Source organism: Prosopis cineraria, unplaced genomic scaffold, assembly GCF_029017545.1.
Source record: "Prosopis cineraria cultivar Desert tree isolate PC_DT_omini unplaced genomic scaffold, ASM2901754v1 PC15, whole genome shotgun sequence".
Lineage (NCBI taxonomy): Eukaryota > Viridiplantae > Streptophyta > Magnoliopsida > Fabales > Fabaceae > Prosopis > Prosopis cineraria.
In genome coordinates, this window is record NW_026555346.1 from 3,563,323 (window position 1) to 3,589,322 (window position 26,000).

The 26,000-nt window shown below is 33.5% G+C and overlaps 3 protein-coding genes across 7 annotated transcripts; 2 read left to right on the forward strand and 1 right to left on the reverse strand.

Moving 5' to 3' along the window:
- Window positions 1-2,725, forward strand: LOC129294811 (ABSCISIC ACID-INSENSITIVE 5-like protein 3). Its single transcript, XM_054933310.1, has 3 exons — window positions 1-858; window positions 978-1,049; window positions 2,578-2,725. The coding sequence occupies exons 1-3, from the start codon at window positions 106-108 to the stop codon at window positions 2,647-2,649; spliced, it is 897 nt and encodes a 298-aa protein (XP_054789285.1). The 5' UTR covers window positions 1-105; the 3' UTR covers window positions 2,650-2,725.
- Window positions 2,726-3,868: 1,143 nt separating this feature from the next.
- Window positions 3,869-9,725, reverse strand: LOC129294721 (uncharacterized). 3 transcript variants are annotated; one of them, XM_054933191.1, is made up of 14 exons: window positions 9,493-9,720; window positions 9,258-9,357; window positions 8,838-8,925; window positions 8,389-8,488; window positions 8,225-8,283; window positions 8,019-8,090; window positions 7,709-7,786; window positions 7,318-7,442; window positions 7,008-7,080; window positions 6,562-6,623; window positions 6,100-6,480; window positions 5,423-5,525; window positions 4,647-4,871; window positions 3,869-4,166 (listed from the first exon to the last, which is right to left on the reverse strand). In XM_054933191.1, the coding sequence occupies exons 2-13, from the start codon at window positions 9,335-9,337 to the stop codon at window positions 4,680-4,682; spliced, it is 1,413 nt and encodes a 470-aa protein (XP_054789166.1). In that variant the 5' UTR covers window positions 9,338-9,357; window positions 9,493-9,720; the 3' UTR covers window positions 3,869-4,166; window positions 4,647-4,679. The 3 variants fall into 3 exon arrangements, with proteins under 3 accessions (XP_054789166.1, XP_054789165.1, XP_054789168.1); XM_054933190.1 differs by having other exon boundaries at window positions 8,225-8,298; window positions 9,493-9,719; XM_054933193.1 differs by lacking the exon at window positions 3,869-4,166 and adding an exon at window positions 5,057-5,127 and having other exon boundaries at window positions 4,730-4,871; window positions 8,225-8,298; window positions 9,493-9,725.
- A 7,707-nt stretch (window positions 9,726-17,432) lies between these two features.
- Window positions 17,433-25,129, forward strand: LOC129294504 (uncharacterized). 3 transcript variants are annotated; one of them, XM_054932938.1, is made up of 9 exons: window positions 17,433-17,655; window positions 18,027-18,186; window positions 18,755-20,143; window positions 20,373-20,428; window positions 20,527-20,760; window positions 20,880-21,171; window positions 21,626-21,822; window positions 22,477-22,591; window positions 24,767-25,129. In XM_054932938.1, exons 3-9 carry the CDS (start codon window positions 18,833-18,835, stop codon window positions 24,857-24,859), a joined length of 2,298 nt encoding a protein of 765 aa, XP_054788913.1. In that variant the 5' UTR covers window positions 17,433-17,655; window positions 18,027-18,186; window positions 18,755-18,832; the 3' UTR covers window positions 24,860-25,129. The 3 variants fall into 3 exon arrangements, with proteins under 3 accessions (XP_054788913.1, XP_054788914.1, XP_054788915.1); XM_054932939.1 differs by having other exon boundaries at window positions 24,785-25,129; XM_054932940.1 differs by lacking the exon at window positions 24,767-25,129 and having other exon boundaries at window positions 22,477-22,732.
- Window positions 25,130-26,000: the final 871 nt, after the last annotated feature.

Here is a 26,000-nt window from a genome sequence, read left to right on the forward strand (position 1 = left end):
TTTCATTACAAGCATTTTGACTCAAGCTCTTCGTAATAGAAACATCTTATAGTTTCTTTGGCTCCCATGCTTCTGTAGTTGGAAGAGTCATTAACATACATAGCTATGGTTTCTACAAATAGAGCTGAGCCTGAGGCCCCGCATCCTGACTATGTAACTTTTCGTCGGCACGGGTCTATGCCTAACCAAAATTTTGATGAGTTTCAGAGCATATTGGAACACAAGTGCGAGAAGCCTTTGTTTAGAATGAATTTTGATGAGCTTCTGAATAATACGACTTCAACCGAGAGTGGTCAAATTACGCAAAACCTACCATTATCCTCTTCGCCCGTTTCTCATTTTCTGGATTTAAATGCGACGATGAGCAAGAAAACCCTGGATCAAGTTTGGAGCGACTTTGTTGTGCAAGAGCATGTGAACCGAATAGATAACCAGGTGAATCGACCGAGCTTGAAGGAAACAACAGTCGCAGATTTGATGGTACGTGAGGAAGCCATGAACAATGGAAAGCAGGATCACATTGGCGCTGATGTCCAGCCACTGATCACAATTGATCCGACGGAGATGGTGTCACAGCAGGCAAATTGGATGCAAATGCAGCTACAGATTCCAGTTGGGATTAACTACTCAGATTTGGGTGTTCGTAAGTCAGTTTCGGTAACATGTTACTCAGAGAAGGTTCTGCCGCTAGGAATTTCATTGCCGATAACATGTTCGTCGAAATCACAAGTAGAAGCAGGTGCTACGGAAAGGAAGCGACGTTATTCAGATGAGACCTTGAATGAGAATTTTGAAAGGAAGCAGAAGAGGATGATCAAGAACAGAGAATCCGCCGCTAGATCAAGGGCAAGAAAACAGGTCAGTTTGTACTTAATACATGAAAAATATATATTAATTATGCATCTACCTGTATTTTCCAAACTCGAGGATCACAATAGGAATTTTTGGTTCTTGTTTTATATGTGATATTCTGAAAGGAGTACACAAAGAATATGGTGGAGAAAAGGGATCGGTTGGAACAACGTAATTGCTGGCTTAAGAAGATCAAGGTACCAAAATATAGCAATCCACTTGAAGAGCTCATTTAGCTTTGTCTCTCACGCTTGATCAATCTATGCTTGTTTGTACCAATTTGTTTGGTGCATGTTATATAATGAGAGAATGCGATATGATACACTATGCATAGTAAATATATGATCAACCTGACATGCTTACATGCAATATGTAATTTTTGTGAAAGCTAGTTTTTGTTCTCAAGACACGAAGTCCTATGACAACTTGGGCACTCCAAGTTGGAGGCATTGGATATGGAAAGCGATCGAGTAAGAAATTTATGGAATAAGAAGAGTGTCTGTATTGTACAACCCAAATCTCAAAGCACCAAAAACAAGAATAGGAAGAGAGAGAGAGTGTGTGTGTAAGGCAATTCCTCTTCGCCATAATATAATTACTCAGCTGTTCATTTTCGTGAAAATAACAAAATAAACAAAACTTATCAGAATAACAGAGACAACTCAATTTTCCACCGCTGGTTAAAGATATATTCAAGACTTTAAAATGTCAATCACACCAATAATGAATGATGATTATGTGCATCATCAACTTCATACTTTTATTAAAGGTATTCATTTAAAACTTTAGTAAATTAAATTTTAAAGGTGACTTTGTTTTACCGATAAATCATTTTATGGTACTATTCCTTGTGATCTGTGTATAATTATGTGTAAATAATTCTCTCCTAGATTTATCACGGTGAATTTAACTCTATCCAATCACCAATTATTTAAAAAAAAAACCACGAATATTAACTTAAACGACTATTTTGCTCTTTGGTTAAAATGTCCTTTTAGTTGACCAAAAAAAAAATCTCCTTTCAACATTTAAATTACAATTTTACCAACCCAATCTTGTATATTACCAACAAAAAATCTTCTAATTGTATGAAGGTTAAGCCGGTCAACCCATATGATATATTTTATTAAAAAACTCATATGATATAGTATAATGCCAATACCGATATATCATCTCCAAAGTTGATATAAATTATATGATAAGAAAAAATAGATATAATATTAAGTCTAAATTAGAGATAAACCACTTTGAAATTTGAGTAGTGTGAAATTTTTTTTAATATTTTATAAAACTTTATAAGAAACCCATTTAACCTGTACATTTATGCAAATAACTCTCCAGTGATAATTTATCCATTATTTCACTAAAGTAATATAACATGACAAAATAAATGAACAAATAAAAATAAAGTCTAAGAAGATACCTGGGGTGTAACGAACTATCAATGAAATAGCAAAATAATTCAAGGTAGAGGGTTATCTACAAAAATTTAAAAGTTTAAAAGGGTTATTTGCTAATGGGTCAAAGTTTAAGAGACTTCTGTATATTTTAATCTAAATTACATATTATAATTATTATGCTACTTTCTTGACATAAATGAAGTCCTTTTGTTTAAATTAATTGTTTTTAATTATTTGATTAAAATGCAAGTTAAAATTAAAAAGTATTACGTTGTTCGAGAACCATTATTATTTATTTTTGTTATTCTTTGCATCAATGTTTCAGGAGGCAGAGGCACGATTCACAAAACTCACCCCGAAATATCAACTGCGACGGACCAGTTCAGCCACATTTTAAGAATGGTTCTTTACAATTAAATTGAATTACTTGTTTATTTCATTGGTTGTCATTTTCCTACAAGACTACAAGCAAGGTATATGCTGCACCCTTTCAGAAGAAGTTTGAATGAGTAATAATATGATTTTGGCACCTTGAAAGACAATGGAAACAACGTAAAATATCATGATAATACGAAAATTGATTTTTTTTTATCAAAGATAATAAGACGATTAACTGAAAAACTACATCATCGTTAATTCAACTAAAATAGTAGCAACTAAACTTATAAAATAGCAAATAAAAGACAGGTGTATGATAGCAATGATATAGAAATTTATGAGACTTCTGATCAATATTCTTAGAAATGCCTAAGAAATGCTTCCCGCAATATCAAAGTCAATTATAACATAGGAGAGTTACATTAAAATTTCATACAAAAAAAAAATTAATTACTATAAAGTTTTTAACAATTGAACTAAATTGCAATGACAACTGATTGTGTTTTCAGTTCAGTTTATTTGTTAATAGACCTTACAGTAATTAATTTTTTTATGTGAAACATAATTGTAATTCTCCCTTATAACATTGTACTCTTACCAAAATAAAAAGTCAATTAGCTTGTCAACCAAAAAAAAAAAGTCAATGGTAACATGCACTTCTCTCAAATTCCAAAGCCTGCTTCGGTTTCTTCTGATTGATAACTTCCACACAAGGTTGCACTAACCTTAAAATTTTCTCACAAGATAGATAGCCTTACAATAAAATTATACCAATTAACCAAAAAAAGACCCTATGAATTCAATTTTTTTTTTTTTTCGTTCAGGCAAACACAGTAACACACACTGAGTGCAGACACCGGGCTTGACGAGTTAGAGGAAGGGGAAATTATACATGTATAAGATGCGCAAGCAAATATAGCTGAGACGCGACAATTAGATTTTATTGTTCGTCACGGGTAGTGTGTTCCCTAGGACTGTGGATTTCTCGAGTCTGCAAAATGCAAACTGTCAGATATCACGTCAGGTTAAATCTTGAGAAGAAATGAGATCAAACCCGCGTCATGCATGAACACTTAACCGCAAACTTATCAATTCAATCAACAACAGCGGTCAAACCACGAAACACGGGGATTCAATATAATCAAGGAATTGTATTTGCATGTGCCTCCCAAAATTATCTACACAAGGTAAACCGTCTCATATTTTGTTGAGTTTAGATGTCGTTAAAGCGGAGGGAATAGTGAACTTGCGGAGCTCATTATAACACTGATTACCTTCAGAGTTCCAATACTAAAATACAGTATGATAGGGCTCGAAAAAAATAGGGCCAGATCAAGACAAATAGCTTCAACTTCGACAACAAAAACAAGTTAATTATGATTACTGCAGACCTAATATTTACAGTCTCAATTCCGAGAACTTCCTAGATGCTATATGTACAGAGAAAAAAGGGAGAAAAAAGAGGCTCCCAGATAATCTGCAGCGCATATGATCCGTAAATCCTGCAATCGTGGGTCAGCTTTTCTCACCGTTCACCTGGCAAACGAAACACATCAACATACTTTCCAGTTAGGAAAAGAGAAGGTGGATATATACACACTTGTGCGCGCGAGTTGGCTAAAGTTTTTATTACGAGCCAGAACTCAAATAACAACAAAAGGCGCGATGCAAAATCGTAGGTTATTAAGGCTCAATATCTTGGTTGTGCAAGTTGAATTACAAAAGTTCTGACACATACCAGCCTTGAACTTTTCAATGTAAAATTTAGCTCTGCTCATTTGCATCCTAGCAGCCTATCAACTATTCTAACATATTAAAGTGAAACGAAATCGACGGACAAGTCCTACAGAAGCAAGTTAACAAAGGGCTGGGCAACTAGGTCTGAAACCATGTCCAGTTACTGGACAGCAACTTGAATGAACCCAGCAGGCAGCAGCCCAACCTTCATATATTATTCCTCATCAGTCACTTTTAAAACGGTTCTAAAATATTAAAATTAAATGAAAGGGCACATACTGGGAGAGAGTAACCATCCGTTGCGGATAACGATCATTTCTTTTTAGCATCTATGAACATGGCTCGAGTCCAGTGCTCAACATCCTCACTTTGTGATGGCGGAGGAGGAAAAGTTGGATGCTCTACAAGATCCCACCCTTCAATTAGGCACTCACTTTTTGCATCAGATAAATCTGTGGCATAAAGAAAACTGGCAGCAGAACTTGGAAGGTAATTTTCATTTCTCTGCAAAAGGGGATAAATCCAAGAAATTAAAAAATGATGAAACCACTGATAAAGTCCATAAATCATCAAACAAATAAAAAGCCCATTTTGGGATGGATGATGAATTCAATATAGCTCTTGTGAACATCCGAGTACAAATAAAAAACTATAAAATGAGTCGTGTGTAAGCTATAACTACGTTGTACCCGGATGAGAAATGACACAACAAAGCATATCAGCGTATAATCCCCAGATCAGCTTGCCTTCCCGAGGAGGGCTTGAAAAAGCAATAAAGTGAAAAGAAAAAAGAAAAGAAACTTCAGAGGCAAGTAAAGGAATATTATCCAAGTAAGCCATGGCAGACACCAAACTACAGCCGGACCAGTGTTGACAGTTTCCTGTTCTTAAATATTAGAAAAGATATGTGAACAAAATTTTCTATTCTTTTAAATACAATTCTTAAGAAAATTTTCTCTTCTTTTATTGCACAATTTATGAACCAAAGGCGCTGTATCATTGAAATAAAACCTCAAGCATTTTCTTCCTAAAAACCAATGATAAGTAACATATACCGTTGTTGGCACGGAATGAGAATTTTCCAGCAAAGTGGTAGATGAAATAGAAGAATTTACATTCCACACAGATTTGTTCAACTGTTGAACTTGCTTGCATGGCCTGATTGAAAAGACAAAAACAATTATGTTAAAACAATTATTTTACTTCAAAGTCTAAAACCTAAATGTGAAAGAAGCTAAGCATCTGCAACCTAGAAAGATGTTCTGGTTGATGATAATGTTTTCACGACCAGTTTCAATTATGAAAGAAGCTTTAGCAAGACAAACAAATTAGCTACCAATCATATACCTGAATAAGTTGTGATATAATAATCCCCAATAGTGACACAAAACAAAGCATTACTGACAACTATATTGCTTCCTGCAGCAGTCCATGACTCCATAAACATCACAAATTTCTGTTATTTAATATATGATGTCTGTTCTAGAAGTCAACACAAGTTTTAGAATATTTCCATCACTAACAGTCGAGTCAGGCAAAAGTTGCAGTAATTAAAAGTTATAACTAAAGTCTACTCTGCTCCTAAAAAGTCTTCCAAAACGATCTTTTATACAGGATACACTGACACAGAATGGTAGAAGATTTTATTGAGAATTGGCACGTGGTCATAAATATAGGTTGCAAATTTACAAATTTGTTTTCATGAGTGCTATACAGTTGTCATGAAAAGTACCTAGAATGAGCCATCCTTGAGGATAAAACAGATCGAACTTCCTTGGATGACGAGAGTATAGCCAATAACTTTGCAAATGCTTCAAAAGTAGATGCCTCAGAAGGAACATCCAAACCTAGAGAGTTGTAGCAGTAAGCTGTGGTGCATGCTACGCTCTTCTTCAGAAGTGAAATCCCTTTCTGCAAATCTTTATGCGTTTGAACAGAATGTAAAGAAGCTGAAGCATAATTAAAGCTATTTCTCCCAGAGGAATCCAGGCGAGGCTTCCTTTCGGATTCCATTGAAGCAACACCAAAATTACTAGAGCTTCTATCAGACCATGAATTTTCCCCACTAGCAGAGCAGTAATTTTGGCGGGGTATGAAAAGGGGATATTCGTTGCTGAAAATTTAAAAGTACTTTGCATCAGAGAAGCCAGTAACTCCAAATAAATCATGCTAAATACATTTCCACCCAAAATACCTTCTTGAAGAGGGGCGTGCATTCCAATAAGAATCTCGTTGCCAAATTCGAGAGCAAGAACCCTGAGGTAAAAGTAAATTATACATTACACATTTAAACGAATTCCTTCTGGGGAAAAAGTCATCATTGAAGCCAACATGGAAAAATGGTAATAATCCATTATGAAATAATAAACCCTACGATGAACATTGTAATTGGAGGAAATATTCATGGAGCGAAAAGGCTGTGTTTGGGTCTAATGACAAATCAAGGATCAAAATATGGGGAGCAAAATAATTTATATACATGCGTATATATGTGTCTGGGTCCAACCTTGCTAGGCCAGATTGATATATTTACTTATTTATTTATTTTGCCAACAGCTAGGCCAGAATATTTAACTAAGTTTGGAACAAGGGCTTCAAGGAGATATTGAGTCAATACAAGAATATTGACTCAGAGCTTACCGCAAAACCTGAGTTATGAAGTGCTGGGGCAGCTAAGTTGTGAACCACAAGATTTAGAAGTTGCACCATGTATCTGTTTTACAAACATGATGATAACAGGTAACTATGCAGTAAAAAATTCAAATAAGGAGATAGAATTCTGAACTGCTAAAAGAGTATGGTTGAAATGGGCTATAATTTGCAAATTTATCAGACACATATAGCTACATATTTAAGCATGGAAGCACAAAGATATGCTGTCTGATACCCTTATAAAGATTTGCTAGAAAATGTGCATGCGCATACGATTTTCCAAGGAAAAGAAATTCACCCCAAAGAAGCAGAAAGCTCTTCTGATGGAACGGAGTGGGGATCAAGTGCTCTTGGCAAGCGTGCATTGCAGATTTGATCATACTGGCCGCTAGAACCATCACTTTTCTCTACCTCTATGACCACCTGAGGCATTAAAGTTATGAACAAGGCTTAGGTCATATAGTTACATTAGTAATAAACCACACCCTGAATGGAGAGATATCATAACCACATCCAATAAGTAAATGCCCTTAAAAAGCCTTGGGCTAAACATCAAACAGAGATCAAAAGGACAAATTTATCCCATACATCAAGGGAAACCACGATATCCCAAAAACAGCATTTTAACTTGATAAATCACAATTCACTGAGACAATCAACAGGGCACTGATGACCAGATAAAACTTTACCCGTCGTTGAGGAAACAGCTTGCATATCTGTTTTATGACCACAGACTGTTTATGAAGATGTTCAGTAGTAATCGCCCTCTGCAGTTAAAAAAAAAAAAAAACTGAACATAAATTTTGCAGTTCGTAGAAAATGAATAGTTTCATAGAAGGCATTATAAAGTATGGTAGGAACATAAACTTTCAGCTAAAAAACAAGACTTGAAAGTTACACACACATTTTGCAATCCCGCAAATGTAGAAGGGAATGCCTGTGTATAATTCACAAAACTGTTCCTGATTATTGGAGGTTAATAATAACAATAGTACTCACATGCCCTAGAATCTGGGTACATATGAGATTGGGATAAAATTTCTCCAGTTGTTCAACTCGATTTTTTTCCAACTGCAGAAGGAAAAATAACTGTATCAAACATTATCATACTCATGCACATTAAAATTGACAATATACATGATAATATCGTTTCAATGTCCATAGCAATGACATTTGCAATGAAAAGTAAAGAAAAACAAGCACACCGTAGAAAAGGCTGCTTCAAGCATGCTGAACTTGAGTTTCAGCTCAACAGATTGACTCTCTATCTTAGACCTCCCTGTAAGGTTACTGATTATTCTTGGCCAAGAGAGTAAAATGCCATCTCATAGCAATCTTTCTTATATATATATATATATATAATTCTAACCTAGCGCAAGTTGTTCTTTACTATGATGGAGCTTCTCCCTCAACCTTGTAAGCTTTTCATGTTGAAGAATTCTCCAATTCTTTTGATCATCTGCCTTCCCCTTGTATAACATCATATACAAATATGTTAATGAAAATGAACGAAGATAATGCAGCGTTCCTAAAAAAGATATGAAATCAGAAAGTTGGAACCTTTTCCAAACAAAATTACAAAATGTACAAGTAGATTGGAAATTAACGTTGTAAATACAAAAGGAATATAGACTTGTAATGGGAAATAAGAATGAAAATAATCGTATTAAATGCAAACATGCAAAGAGAAAAGGAAAAAAATTGTTCTCTGACATACAAGCAGATTGTCAATTTGTCATGTCAAAACTTCCTCAAGAGGGTTATTCTAAAAATTTAAATAATATAATCACGCTTAATGTTCATGAATATTGTTCAAACCTTAGCCACAAGAACCTCACTTAATGCTGCGTACAAAGAATCCCGATGAGCTTTCAACGATTTTAAGGAATGATAATACTCATTCAATCTGCCAATGAAAACATCACTAGAATAAATTTATGAGTAAAATAAGCAACAGATACTGGTATGCACCACCCAGAAGTAGAGAAATTAGAATTGCACGTAGACGCAATAATATAAACCAGGAAATAAGAAATTCGACGGGATGTTTATTCGTAAATAAGCAACAACTTAGAATAAGCATCATTGGAAAAAAAAAAAAAAAAAGTAGAGAGATCCTGCTTGGACGGCAAGATTTTAAATCTTAAGTTAGCTGAACATCAATTAAGTTTTCCCCCGTCGAAAATTATTAACCATCCAAAAGAACATATGAAGAAATAATCAAATCAAATCATGTACCTGTAGTTGACACAAATGGCGCATATCGAAGCTAGATTCGAGTTCTCACATACCGCGCAAACACTAGTTTTTTTCATCATCTCCAACTTCCCATCAATAGCTAAATTTTCAAGTCGAAAAAGGTGAGAAATTTTCGTCGAGAGTTGGAATTAATCTAAATTGATAGCCTAGACATGCTACTCGTAGTTTAACAAGAGTTGCCATAAATTGAACTGCAAAAAAGAATATAACTCACCAAAACATACTACAAATTCGGCTCAGAATCTAATAGGCGGTGATCAAATGTAGCCCGCAGCTGCGTCGTCGCCGGAATAAAGAACCTAATAACCTAGCTCGCCTCGTATTGTATACTTATTGAATTCCGATCAGTCAAAATTTGAATCTATCGATAAATTGATATAAGGCCGGTCCCGCGGAAATCTGCCCATGGCCTCGTCCGGGCGCTCTTGTGGCGATTTATATAAAGACAGATTTATGCCGAGATTAATAAGGGAAAGTTGAAAACAAAAACCTAATGCAACTAAAGTTAATTATTAAAATTCTTTCGATAAAAATGAAAAAATCATTCGGGATCCTCTAAATGAGAACAATTTACTTATTCAAGTTGTTTTAATAAAAACTAAAATATCATGCTTTGGTTGGGGGAAAGTGAATAGGATGAAATTTCAATCCTTAACCCTTATTTGGATGGAAAAATAGGAGGAGGAGCTCCTTTCTCCTATTTAGCAAACATGATGGGTGGGATAATTTTTCCTCCCTTCTCCTCCAAAGTTGTGTTTGGTTTGTTAGAGTTTTGATAAGGGAGATGGAATTGAAAAAGGTTTCCATGTGTATATATGTTTGGTGGGATTAAATCAAATTCCGTTGAGAATCAAATTCGAGAAAAAAAAAAAGCTTAGAATCAGATTTCATACTACTCACAATTAAATCTCGGCATTTTTTGAGGATTGCTTTTGATAGACATCTTTGCTCTTTAATCTCTCATCCTTCTCTCCATTGTAGGCCTACTAACTCTCTCTGTCATGCCTTTAATGTACTCATCCGTCGCCCCATTATTACGTGTTATAATTTCCTCTACCTTTTCGGCCAATCTCCTCCCATCTTCTACGACTATGACCTTGGTCTAACAATAATTTCCCTTACCTTTTTGATCAATCTCCTCCCATCTTCTACGACCATGACCTTGGTCTGCTACCATGACAACATTTCCTCTTATGTGTTGACGATTAAAGGTTTGGCGCAATAATGATGACGGTTCAATCGTCATCTCCACAAATATAGTTATTTGATTGTGAATATTTTGGCATGGTGTTATGCATTTTAAATACATTACGATAGCTTTATATTTTTGTACTTTGATTTAGTTATGCTTCTTTATTTTTGCAATTAATTTGTCTATCGTTGAATAGTGGTATTTTTTTTTTTTAGGAGTAGGTTTTTGCTGGAAAGGAGGAGGCAGATGCAAGGATTTTTTTTTTTTTTGGAAATGGGCACTTTGGTTTTTTTTTCTATTTTAAAAACACATGTTTATTAAAATTATAGTAGGAGTATATTTTCATACCAATCATATTTTTAAAATTCTATTTTGATTTTGATTCCGTTAAAAATCTTTTTATTATGCTCAACATGACTTAAATTGGAGAAATTTGAAGGAATTAAAACCCCTCCCCTACCTTTCCTTTTCTTTAACTAAATACACTATTATAAAAAGTTTCTCTTATAGTCCTCCACACAACAATAATCATTGATGGCATGTCTAGGATAGGGATGAGGAACCTAGGATTCAAAGTTTCAAACCATCGACATTCTATATGAGGTGGATCAAAACACACACACATGTAACTATCAAAAGAACAAGTACTACTGTTTAAAGTTTCATAAAACAAGACAATATATGCACATTTATAACATTTCTAGCCCTTAACAACACATACGGCTAGCAAATTTCAATAAGAAAGTTATTAGGAAGTTGTGAATTCTTTTTGGCAAAAAAAGTTATAAATTCCAATAATGTACTCCATTTATTAAAACACATAAGGCATTTTTTAGGTTATGAGGCAAATTTGCTCTTAAAGCTTTCAAAATAAAGCACTGATTATCCTTACATTTTATAAGAAACAACATTGTTTCGAAAGTGTTCAAAATGGAACAATGTTGCTCCCAACCATTAGAATGGTGGATGGTAGTCTACTACTTGTTAAAAGGGCCAGTTTAAAAGACATCTAAACTTGAAATGCCATGTAATTATTGTAGTCAACAAGTATTAACATACCCACATTATTTAACCCTTTTTGAAATCAAATATCTCGTTCTAGAATTGAATCAATCCAAAGATAGAGACACGTTGAGCCACTTAAAGGTTTGTTTTGAAACCTACTTTAGTGACAACAATGGTGGACTCTGTATCGTCAATAACGAGAAGCAAGCGGAGGGTCATATTCTTAAGATGGCGTGGTAGGAAGGTAGACTACAAGGGTAAATAGTATTATGTCATTGTGATCTGAGAGCACCGTGATGGACATTGTAAAGTGAGAGTAACCTAGGTAAGAAATTTCATGGTTGCTCAAACTATCACCAGGTTTGCATTCTATAGTTTCCTTCCTTCCTTATTTCTCCTGCCATCATTAATTTCTATTTATTTTATAGGGGGGGTGTTGTGGTTTTTTTTTGTGGTGTGATGAAATGGGTCAGAGGTCCAGGGAGGTGATAAATGAGTTATTGGACCATGTTGATATGTTGTATAATGCAAAGCAAAGCAAACGAGAGTATAACAGAGTTGTAGGTTCAAAACTTGATACAAAAAATTGATTCTATATATATTGAATTGAAGAAAATTCAGAGTGCCTGAAGAATCATATTAATGTGCAAATTTTAAGGAAGAAATTGAAGGTTGCATTGGCTTTGTTGCTTTTGAGGTGGTATTTTTTTCTTGTTAAAATAGTTTAATTGGTTGTAATTGATATGGATCAATTTAGTTTGTTCTTGCATATGTGCTGTAAGGGTAGTTGTGGCTCAATTGTTGTAATTGCCTAATTTTGTAAGTCTAACATTATTGTTAATGAAATGTATGCCATTTGCAAGTTTGCAATATATGTTGATGATTTATTTTGCTGACAAAATATGTCCCTGTAAATGTGCAAAATTCAATCCCAAAATGTACTTAACTGATAACCTCTAGAATTTCATGTCATTTGAACATGTTTTCCTTAGTTTCTAATATGTATTTGCACAATTATGTATATTTTGGTTGTATAAATTAGGAAAGCGTGTATCTTGTTTTGGGTTTGTATTTGATATTTTTAGGCTAAGTTTGTGTTATTTTGGTTTAAAGTTTGATTATATGCATTTCTAAATTTTTGTTGATGCTTTTAGAAGGCTTTTAGATGAAAAAGTTAGATGCACAAAGGCTAAGTTTTATTAATAGTGAAAACGGTGCAAAATTGTCAAAGTCATCTTAAGGTCGTGACTTTTGCTCGCAAGTTTTGTCACTATTAACAAAATGCTTTGTTTTATTTATTTGAAAATGCTTAGGCAAGATGCATATATGTTGAGAGCTCAACCTAAAGTACATTCCACACACACTTAAAGACACTATAGGAGTTTAGTTTTGTTAGGGTTTGAGCTTTGGATAAGTTCGGTCTAAGAATTGAAGCTTTAAAGATATTTAAAGCTCAATTTATTCATTTATTTGGTTTCTTATGCATTTCTCTTCCTATAATCTTGTTGTGGTTAAAAAATTGTGTAGTTATAGTTTTTTTATGTTTACGAATAGCTAAACTCTTTGCTTTAGGATTATTCTAAACATTTGTATGAATTGACATTAAGTTCCTCTTCTCTTTTTATGGTCGATAATATATATGTATTTATTTTACTATTTTCTCAATGCTTTTAAATATTTGGCCACCCTTTAGATATTGGGTTCACTTGATTGATGCTTGAAAAGGCTAGGTTAAGTATAAAAATTAGGTAAAATAATGTAAAAACTTAATATTTGCATGTTGAATGGGTAATTTTGCCAGTAAGATAGAGATATACTTGCCAGCCTTATATAGCCACATCAAAGTTGGTGTCTAAAATTTAATTTTATTAATTATAACAAGAAATTGGACAATTGATTTAACTAACCACTTGTTCATGACTTGATGGAGCTTGTTCAAATATTTTTTAAAATCATATGTTAGCACTGATCTTCATTACAAGTACCTTTTAGACTTATCCTTTTCACCCTTTCTAGCTCTAAAGTCCTCATCCATACTATCTGAGTGCTCACTTTTAGATTCAGCTAATGCTACTCTATTATTCTCTCTATTATCATCACCTACAACATGAGGTTCTTGCTCCACTCTAATTTGTCGATCACATACTCCATCGACCTCAATGTTACTATGCTCAACACCAATTGCTTCCTCATCGTTGTCACCATTATCTTACTCAACTTCAACTATTCTTCCAACTTCATTATCCTTGTGTCTTTGCTCATCCTCACTCCTAACTTCACCTTCAAAATCAAGATCAACTACCTCAACTCCCTCAAGTTGTTTGTCGTCCCCCTCACTCCTAACTTCTTCCTCAACATCCTCAAGCCTAATTAGCAAGTGAACTGATAATGGCGCAACATCCACAATATCCTTAAAGTCCTCAATATCCTTAAAATCATTCGTATCTATGCTTACTATATTCAATGATTATTTACCCACCTTGACCCCACTACTTCTAGCCTTATTTTGATCACATTGTAGATCACATGCTCTATACTCTTTGCCAATAGTCTTGTACCCACCCTCATTCGAACCTTTTCATCCTCAAATTCCTTCATTAACCCTTTTACATAAGACCAATCCACATTTTTAGGTGATGCCATTTTACATTAACTAACCTAATTGAAAATAAAACACAATACTCAATTAAAGGGCTAGAAATGCAACTTTATTGTGGATCACATTAATAACAATTTTAAGTTACATGGCAAGATTTGATTCCATACCTGTTGCTCAAATATGAATCTCTGCTTATTTTATAGATCCATGCGAACCCCAACTTGAAAGCCTTACCCACAATTGCCCTAACCTGTTTCCTTTTCTTAACTTGCTGGCCCATACCCAGTTGCCTAGTTTGACTTTCTCTTTTGATTGAGCTTTTGTCTTTGTTGGATGGCATAATCAAATGGAGACCCTTATGTTCATTTTAGGGTTTACACAAATAAATGCCACATTTCAGTAGCAATCTTGTCATGTGGGGTTTTGCCTATATACTCTTCATGACTTTCCATATCTTCATTAGTCAACATTATTTAGTAGATGGAAAAGAGTGAAACTACTCCATTTTGACTACTTTTAGGGCAACATTACTCCTTGTGAAATGTAAGGGTACTCAGTGTTTCATTTTGAAAACTTCCAAAGCAAATTTGCCCCTTAACCCTGTTTTTTTAAGAGTTGAATGTTAAAAAATATAAGATATTTTTAATATTTTAAAGTGTGATTAACATGTTTTTTTTACAGAAGTGTCTATAGTAAATAATCAATTTCTACTTATTTAAAGCGAAACATCATATTAAATAAGAGTAAATATGAAAAACTGATGTTAGTTTGAAAATAAATAACCATTTTATTGAGAGGCAATATTTAGTTAAAAATATCTTATATTTTTTAAGAAAAATACTATTTTTGATCTTTGCACTTTATTTAAATTTTTGGTATAGGCCCTGCACCTTGTTTTTAGTATTTCAAGTTTTTACACTTTCTTCCATTTGCAACATTAGTCTTTACATTTTTAGAAGAATGGTGACATAGCAAAAACAATGTTAATAATGCTAACATATCAATTAACACCATTAATTTTGTACTTACATCTCAAATTGATGTTGATATGTAGTTTTTTAATAAGCAAAAATTTAAAAAAAAAATGTCTACATTAGATGAAATAAAAAGATTGACCTAGATTTTTCAAATAATTAGCAAAATGCACAAATTCTATGTACAGGCTTTTCTTTTAAAATTTTTGCTTATTAAAAATTTCATGTCAACACCAGTTTGACACATAAGTATGAAATTAACGGTGTTAGTTGATATGTCCGCATTACTAACACTATTTATGTAACGTTAATGTTCATTTGAAAATGCAAGGACCAAAATGGAGGAAAATGTAAGGATTTAGAATATAAAAAAAGTAAAGATTTATAATAAAACATAAGTAAAGTGTAGAGACCAAAAATACTATTTTTTTCATTTTTTAATGGAGGAAACATTTATAAATCTTTTAGAGTCAAATATAATAACATCATTTTTTCCTTCTTAAAAATTACCAATGCTTCCTTTCTATTTTTAAAACCTATATGTAAGTCTAATTTTTAATGCCATTTAAAATTTTAAAATGCTTTTTATTTATAATTATGTTTAAAAATAAAATTATTAATATGTCATTACAATCAAATTATCTACCCTCTCTCCCTCCAATTTATATATTTATATTTTTAGAGAATTACTAAATAAATAAGTTTATATAACTAAAAATGTAAAACATGAATTAAAAGGTATAAACAAATATACTCATTAAGTTTGTTTGTTAGGTAACTTAGATGAACTTTAAACCACATCTATGTTCAAAGAGGAGTGTTGTGGTCGAATGCATATAATTTAATGATCAAATGATGATTGGATGAATGAAAATATAATTATAAAAGTAGAAGAAATATTTGTATTTAGTCACTATTATTTATAAAGGAAGTTCATGTTTTAAAAATATAAAAAATATATCTGTAACTAAGATAAAATAAAAAGAATCAACATGTATTTTACTCCAACTTTTATTACCAGGGATCAAAGAAAAAGTCATTAAACAGGATGTGCGTAAAAATAGCTCGTAAAACATTATAGAATTTTGAGCATGGCATTACAAAAGAGGGCAAGCATTTAAAAAATTCAAGGACAAAAAATATGTGCATGTATTCATATTGTTTTTTACGGGTTAAATTGTTGGTTTGTTTAACTCGCTTGATGAGTCATTTTAAATATAAAAATGCGTCAAGCTAGCGGTCAACGATTTTCTATAATTAGCCAAGTGTCCTAATTGGCTTAAACTTGTTAAAATAAAGGTCTGAATTTGACCCGAAATTATGTAAAACTTTTTTTTTAAAAAACTTAAGCCTGATTTTACTAAAAATCTGCTAACTAAAGACATATTTAAAAAAGTAAACTTTTTTAACAGGATTACATGCTGCTCCTTTAAATCATAATATAAGATATTTTTTTAAAAACCATACCTGATTCAAAATATAAAATATTAAATAATATTTATATTTATTTTTGTGACTATAATCTTACTCCATTTATTACTTTTTTTAAAAAAATTATGTAAATATTTTTTAATTATTATTATTAAGCTTCTTATATAAAATATTTAATAAGGGTATAAATTAAAAAAATGTAAACATTGTTTTAAATTTAAAATTTTAACTAACATTATTCATAAATTATGAATTAATTAATTATGATTTTATATTATACTATGGAGGTAATAAGTTTTAAAAGCCTTAAATTTATATCATCTGAATTAGTGATCATTTTGACAAAATATGAATTAAATTTAAACTACTAAAATTTGTGAAATGATTATTTTTTTGGGCCCGTGGTTTCGATTCTCATTCAGGCACCCCCGCCAAAAAAAAAAAAAAAAAACATATTAGCACTTGGCAGTATTGGTTCATTATTTCATGATCATCTACTTTTCTTTTTTTTACAATTTAATTTTAATTTTAATTTTAATGTGTTGATGATATTTTCTTAAAATATCAAAGTTGAATGGTGGCATCGAATGGTACAATAACAAAAAGTTAATAAATAAATAAAATTTTAAATTATTACTCAAAAATCAACCTAAATTTTTTATTTATAATAAAATAAATTTTAATTATTAACTTTTTTAATATCATTATTAATGTTTAAGTTTTATTTTTTTATAAATTTAATATTAATTATTATTATATAGTAACAATATTAAAAATTTAATAGTTAAAATTTATTTTGTTATAAATTTAATAATTTAAAATTTATTTTATATATTTTAAAAATTTAAAATTTAAAATGATTTTTGAATAAAAATTTAAGATTTTATTTACTCATCAATTTAATAACAAATGTAGAGCAATAAATAAGTGGAGGAGGGGCCGGAGGGATTCGGGGGAATCTCAAATGCTGTTGGTGATTTTCATCCTTAGCCCACGGACTTCCCGCCTACTCATCAGGAAACTAGTCACAGGTCCCCAATGACATCACTGCAGTTCGACTTTGAATTCAACCTTCAACGTTTCTGCTTTCTACTAAAACCTTTCTCGATAAATCCATTCTCCTGATCAAGTTATCATTCTAGTTTCATGTTCAATTCAGCACTTCCAATCAGATCTGTAAGTTATCCGATCTTCTCTTCAGAGTTTGCCTCCATAAATTTCTCTGCCTGTTCCGCTAAATTGCTGGTATTATAATTGATTTCTTCGAACACGACTGATGTTTCTGATTTCGCCCACGGGTTTTTGAGATGTTGTGTTGGCTGGCATTCTGCTTTATTTGCTAAGCAAGTTCTGAAAGTGAGAATTTGGCATTTCTGATCTGTTTGATTGACGAGTAACCTGATTCAATCGACCAAGAAAATCTTGTCAGTCTTTATAATAATAGTTCATTAAGGAAGAGGCTACTTTGACAATTTTTCCGCTTTGCCGTTTCGTTCGATAATCTGATTTCTTGCATCGTCTTTTGGCAACACTTGCTGCTGTGGCAGCCTTCTTGAAGCCCCTCCACCCCCAGAACCCGAGTACGAGGACGTTGGGTTCAGATTTCTTAAGTGAAGGCCGATCACTTCAACTCCTGGACACGTTATTGACCATAAGAGCGTATCATGACTACTATTGAGAGATAAGGCATCTGTTTTTCAGATAAAGGTTAGTAGTTTTGGGCTTACCTCCCTTGCTTGAACTCCACGCTTCGTAGGAATGATCAGCGAAGTGTTTACCTTGACAATTCCTGGCCCTTTCTCTAGCTATTTAAAAAAAAAAAAAAAAACAAGAAGAAAACAAGAAGATTAAATTTGATGTCATTTTCTGATGGCGATTTATTTCTGTCATAATCAACTGGAACTTTGTGACCTGCGCTGAAGGCATGTTAAACTTACTACCAGCAACACTTTTACTCCATATTAGACGCCTTTTTCCATGCATTCCTGAAGTGTGAGGACATGATTCATGAATTGTGCAGTTTTCAATAGAATTTATATTATATACTGATGTTCACACAGATGATATATTGATACATTGATTTCTGTTTCCAGCTTAAAGTAGGGGAAGGAAAAATTTTTATCATTTAGCAGCTGTGTAGCATTGAATTAAAAGCTTGCTATAAATATCACTGATTGGATTCGGTTCTTATTAAGGAAGACTTAAGGAATATGCGTTTGATAAGATAACGGTCTTAATGTCTTATTAATCCAAATATCAAGCGTATTTCATGCAGGATCATTACAGCATAGCATATGGTTAGTACAACATATATCTACATGAAATAGCAAGCAAGCTCTAGCTTTCTTCCAACATGGAAAAGAATGAGTTAGTGGAGACAATCGCATTAAATTCTCAAGCTGTTGAAAAGCTGGAAGGAGATCTTTCCACTATCCACAATGAAAAGTCCAAACCACGAGAAGAGGTAAAAAATCAAAATATTGGCAGTGATGATCTCTTGTCAGACAATAGACAATATGATATATCTGACAAGACGAATGAGATGACAGATAAGCACGAGAGTAATGTCATGAAGACTGAAACTGAAGATGAACCCTTCAATATTGTTGGACTAAATTCCTTTGGTGATAATGTTGATGGCAGCAAAGGGTCTGAGTTTACCAGTCAAGAAGGAATTGCAGATGAGGTTTCTGGACAAAACGACTTGGCCAAAGGGATGAACGAGAGTGGGAACATGGAATCCACACCAATGAATCAGAAGACAGATGAAATTCCAAGTGAGGGCAATAATCTAGAGCCCGTGTTTGATGGAACAGAGGTTCCTGGCATGGAAGCTAGCAGAAGCACAGATAACTTTTCTCTAGATGTGGAGTCTGATTCGGACAGTCATGGTGTGGTTGAGAAGGCTGTGGCACTTAAGAATTTTGTTAGGGAGAAAAGTGCTGTAGCAGTCTCTACTGTGCTACGTCGCCTTTCCGGAAAAGGTGATGAAGGTCCCATGAGCAATTTTGATGATGAAAGTAAGAATGTTTCAGAATCCTCAAACGTGGATTATAAAGAAGTTACTGAGAAAAAATCTTGGAACCCCCTTAATTATATTAGGATGTCACTCGATGCTGATTTGGAAGGTAAAAATGAATGGAGGGAACCGATAACTGAAGGTCCACAATATCCCATAACCATGAAAGGAAGGATTATACTCTACACAAGACTAGGTTGCCAGGAATCTAAAAAAGTTAGGCTATTTTTGTATATGAAACGGCTTTGGTATGTTGAAATCAATATTGACATATACCCAAGTAGAAAACAGGAGCTTGAGAAGATTTCTGGATCTACTTCTGTTCCCAAGGTGTTTTTTAATGAAATACTTATTGGAGGTTTGAGTGAGCTAAAGGCCCTGGATGAATCTGGTAAGCTCGATGAGAAGATTGAATTTCTCATCACTAAAGCACCATCAATTGAAGCTCCATTACCGCCGCTTTCTGGAGAGGATGATGAGTCTAGTAGTGGAGCTCTTGATGAAATGGCTTTAATTGTCAGCAAATTGAAAGAATTCATTGTTGTAAAAGACCGATTTTACAAAATGCGAAGGTTCACTAAATGCTTTATTGGCTCAGAAGCTGTGGACTTCTTATCAGAAGATCAATACTTGGAAAGGCAGGAGGTGAGCTTGGTTTTATGTCTTGAGCATGGATCTTGCTTTAATACCCTGATACCCATGTACAAACAGGCAAACGGTGCATGAATCTCTAAGCATGATCTTGCTTAGTTTTGGTCTTGCTCTATTTTCATTCACATTGTGAAGCAAACCATTCACTGAGTATCTAAGTACAATTCCTATCTTCATTTTATTAATGATATCCATCCATTTTAATTCTTTTCTGGTTGCATAGGCTGTTGAGTTTGCACAGAATCTTGCTAGCAAATTCTTCTTCCAACATGTTCTTGAGTAAGTATCCTCTTTTGGTTGTTTCCATTGTTTTAAATGTGTTCAATTGTATAACTAAAATATCTTTCCCTATCTCTGATGATATCATCTTGGCATAGTGAGAATCTATTCGAGGATGGTAACCACTTGTATCGTTTTTTGGATGATGACCCAATCGTGGCTTCTCAATGTCACAATATTCAGAGGGGCATAACCACTGTAAAGCCAAAGCTTATAGTAGAAATTGCATCAAGGCTGAGGTTTCTGTCTTGTGCAATATTTGAAGCCTATGTTTCTGAAGATGGCCATCATGTTAATTACATAAGTCTCCACAGAAGCGAGGAGTTTGCGAGGTTTCCTAATATTTGCCCCCTAGCTTGAAATTTAAAAGTACATTAACTTGGCAATGCATCTAGTTATACCAATATATCTAACATTTTTCCCGATGTCATTAATTCTACCACCATTTAAGGTATCTGAGAATAGTAGAGGAGCTCCAAAGAGTGGAAATATGGGATATGTCTAGAGAAGAGAACCTAGCTTTCTTCATCAATCTTTATAATATGATGGCCATTCATGCAATCTTAGAATGGGGTCATCCAGCTGGAGCACTGGAAAGAAGGAAATTGTTTGGAGACTTCAAATATGTGATTGGTGGGTCCACTTACTCACTTTCAGCCATTCAAAATGGCATTTTACGGGGAAACCAGCGGCCACCTTACAATCTTTTGAAGCCATTTGGTGCAAAAGATAAACGTTTGAGGGTAAGTTATTTCATATTCTTAATATATTCGATCTTGAAAGAGATGAAGATGATCTTATAGTTAAGCTTTTATATCCATCCTGTTGGGTGTGCCGGATTGTCTCCTCATACTGCCTACTGAACTTGGCCTGTGATAGCCCTTAAGATTCCCTTTTGATAATGGAAGGTCTGATTGCAAAACGGGGAGGCTGAATCTTTAATGTCCCCCCAACCCGGGCGTAGTTTTATGTCTCTGCATTTGCTTCTCTCTTGGAAACTTCGTTGTAAAGTAGATTGATTACTTTGAATGATTTTCTTAGTTTTTGCACTTGGATTAACAATGGGTCTCGTGAGTGTATGTTGGTGCTTTCTTCTTGGCTGTTTCATTATCTGTTGGCCCACATGCTTTCACTATGAAGTTGATTGGCATTTTAACGTACTTGACGCTCACTTTTATGTTGTTTATCCCGTACCAGGTGGCTCTTCCTTACCCTGAGCCTCTTGTTCATTTTGCTCTAGTATGTGGCACCAGATCTGGGCCTGCACTTAGATGCTATTCTCCTCGAGATATTGACAAAGAACTAATGGACGCTGCTCGCAATTTCTTGAGAAGTGGAGGACTTGCCATTGATTTGAATACGAAGACTGCATACGCTAGTAAGATCCTTAAGTGGTAAGTTCTTCTATGGTCGATGCTTAACATTTTGTTGAATGCTTTCTGGTAGGGGTCCTCGCAGGATTTAGACAAAGAACAACTTGAATCTCTCATGTTTACAGGCATATTCTCTCTTGACGAGATTGTAGCTTTCAAATATTATATATTTCTGAATGGTTCAAAGGGATCTTGCAGAGATGCCAAACACAACACATGCAAATCTATTCTTCTCTTCAATGTAATGCAGTGAAAAACACAAGAACACATACATGCATTACTCTAAAAAAATAATAATAATAATATTGCATGCATTACTATTGAGTATTGACATTAATAGTTTAGTCTGGTTTATCAATTAAATAGAACTATATAGGTCTATACTTTGTACGGAGTTTGAGGTAAGGCCAAATTATTCATGACTTTTCAATAGTGTGATTTTCAATGGATTTTAAATAATATATTGATTGATATATTAATGATTAGGTGTACAGCCAATGTTATGAACTATAAAGTGTGCCCCTGCATATTTGCATGGGGCTTAAAATCAACTATACTGTTTAGCGATTTTGTGAATAATGGGACTTTTTATACATTTTGTATTTTATGACTATGTTGATATTGATTTTGACATCTGATGATAATTCTCTCTCCTTATTGATACTCACTACTCAGGTTTAGTATAGATTTTGGCAAGAACGATGTAGAGGTACTGAGGCATGTGTCAAATTACTTAGACCCAGCTGACGCAGCAGTATTGTTGGATCTGCTTGCCACTTCTGAATTGAAGGTGATTCATGTCCCTTATGATTGGAGTTTAAACTACTAATATGCTGTGAACCTAGCCAAATAACACCCGTTATGCGTGTATATTAAAACTATTAGAAGGATTTGTATTTGTAGCAGTCAATGTTATGTGCTCACTTTGTTACCTGCTTCATGCGTGATTCATCTATTATATCAAAACTAGAAGTGCACGCGACCTAAACAAATGGAGCTAAAGAACTCGATAATTTTGAGCACATGATGATACCCCTCAGTATCAGAATATGCCTTGAATTTAAAATTTGCGTGTTTTCACCACTGTCTACCTCTACCCTTACCTGTGGTCTGTGATGCTTTTTATCACATAAATGATAAATGTGGTTATTTATATCCAGATTTAAATTTTTCATATTTTTCAAGATTAATGATTTTAATTTCAAGAATAAAAACATCGCAGGCGTATAATTTCATACGATTTGTCTCTTCTGGAAAATTCATCATTTAAGTGGGAAGTATTGTATATATGATGTTTTTTTTTTTTTTAATAATCCATATGCCAAAGAGAATACCCAAATGTGTAGTATGAAAGTTCCCTCAGGGCGACCCTAAATATTAGGAAGATATTGTCAAAAAATTTTCAAGTGGCCTTTATCAATATTTTTTGGTAATAATTTATAAAAAAAATAGAACACCGGTGACCATGGAAACTGAACACGGTGCCTCGTATAACTAAGTAGTGAATAGTACTTGGCAAAATGGTCAACTCTATTGTTGAAAGTTCCGGGACCAAACGCTAAGCTCCTTCACTTTATCAAGATATAATATTTATCAAATGTGAATAGCAATACATGATCTAGAAGGAAAAGGGATGCATTATTCGTAATTTTTGTAATCGCTGTCCTAATACTATTGTTACATACTACTCATTTTCAAATTCTGTAGCATAGGGAGAGACATGTCTAATTTATTTTTAAGAAAAATTAGTGAAGGAATCACCATAATTTATACTCGTTTTTCATTTAGTTACTCACTGCTCTTTCTTAAAAATCAATCCTCATAAGTATCAGACGTTTGCACGCTTGCAAGTTAGTTCCACAATTTATTCCATTTACAAATGAGTCTTTACTGTTGTCACTTGGCATTAACACTGTTAAAGTGTGATGAGTTGGCAAGAGATATGTTGGCAGCAGAGCTGGAAAATGACTCTGCCATATTATTCAGCAAGTCCTAATGACTGAAATAATTGAACTCCCCCATCGAAAATAAAGCAGAACTTAGAGAAACCCAATCTTGGGGGCGGTGAAATAGAGCTCCATATGGGCAAATGTGGAGAATCAAGATGGCAAAAAGGGGAGGATAAGTCAAAATTTGAATTCTTATTAAGAGAAGTGCCTGCTTATATTTAGCATTTAATAATACCTCAAATAAAATTATCTTTAATATAAAAGTATGTGTGGAAAACAAGAAAAAAAAAACATCTGTACAATCCAATGATCACATAATGCACGTAATTTTAGGTATAAATATTGTTTTCATTGTTTCTTGAGTTTGGTTTTAGTATTTAATGTTTGTGCTGTTCATATATGTTCGCTTGCATTTGCAGCCATAATTTTTTATTGCTTCATTATGGTTCATGTGGATGATTTTCTTTTCATATCAAAGATGTTATCGCTTTGTTATTCAAAATCTTACGGGATATCTCAAATTGAACTGATTTCCAAATATCACATGGAAAAAAAAAAATAGTTCATTCATCCTTCATTCACTGTGATTGCGACCTTTTTAAATAGGGCAATTTTTGAATTGGCTACTTATTGCTTTTATATGAGTATTCAAAACAATCATTTGCATTAACTCCAATTTGGCAATAAAGACTATTTCAACGTTGGAGTTGGTATTAGTCCTAGTCGTCTAACCACCTTTCTTTTCTGTACTTCAGTTTTTATTTGTGGATCTGTCTTTTAGGTTGGATCATCTTCTAGGACTTTTAGTTTCTGTTTTAAAAGCCCTTCTTGATATACTCATTTTTTTGTATATACTATTAGCCTAAATTAAAAAAAAAGGGTATATATTGTTTTCAAGTGTTTTTCTTCTCATTACACTATCGTGATATTCACGTGCCAGGCCTAAAAAAGAATAAAAGAAGACCTTAAAATGTAAGAATATATTTAAATGAAGCTTAAATCTTTCTTATGGTTAGCTAACAAGGTGCATACAGAAGAACTTCATGCAAAGAGGAGACTCTCAAACAACAGCTTATGCCCAATGGGGTGTGGAGAGGAGGAGAACTTGATGCATCTTCTACACGACTGTCATGTAGCGAAGCAAAAATGGAGATACCTCGTCTCACCTAAACATTATGATCTTTTTTGGCACTTGAATGGTATAGAATGGATCTCTTAGAATTTCGAAGAAGAAATTGGCAAGAAATTCACTAACAGCATTTCATGGTAGTTTCTTTTTTCATATATCTATTGGGAGATTTGGACCTTTAGATGTAAAGTCATATTTAGTGATGATGAAAATTACGCGAGCTGTGATGCTATACAAAGCTTTTCTACAATTGAATGGACTATAAATTGAGGAATTCTCTTCACAGACTCAAAACCAAGCACTCATCTCACAACAGAATGAGTCAATATGTATTGTACAGGACAATGATGGTCAATGGTTTGTTGCTTTTAGCAACACATCAAAACCGCTTCCTCTAGCCATTACAAAGATTAAAGCTATCACCTTTGGTTTGGATCTTTGTTGAAAAAAACTTTTAAAGATATTGTAGTTGTAACTAATTGTATTGAAGCTATCAATTTTGTCACACGTGATGGAATAGAGGAATATCCATTTGAGGATATTATTCAAAAAGGCCATAATTTATTGTCTAAAAATTGGACTGCAAGTATTAACTTTAGGCATAGAGAATTTGTTAGCAAAACTAATGCTCTAGCTAGACATACCCATGATGAGCATAATTAGAGTAATGTCTTTTTGCTAGCAAAGCTGATGCTCTAGCAAGACATACCCATGATGAGCATAATTAGAGTAATGTCTTTAACTTTTCTTCGCCTTGGTTGGTAGGGATGGTTGAAAGGGGAAGATATACTCAATAACAAAAGCCTTATGTAATCTTTTTTTGTTATCATCTTTTATGAAAAGGATGGATGGATGTAATAATACCATGGCTTACTAGCTTTGCCAATAGCCCATTGAAAATCTGCTGAATAATTTCTTGTTGCATCTTCGAAGAAATAATTATACATGCCCAACCTATTTAACTCGGAGTGTATTGAATTGAATCATGTAAGTGTAAAGCTTTCTTACTAATAATTTTTTAATGTAAAAATATAAAATCTTCTATGAACCTCATTGGTATAAAAATCAAAGTTTTAAAAACTGAACTGATCATTAAATCGCACTAATCATTGATTCAACCA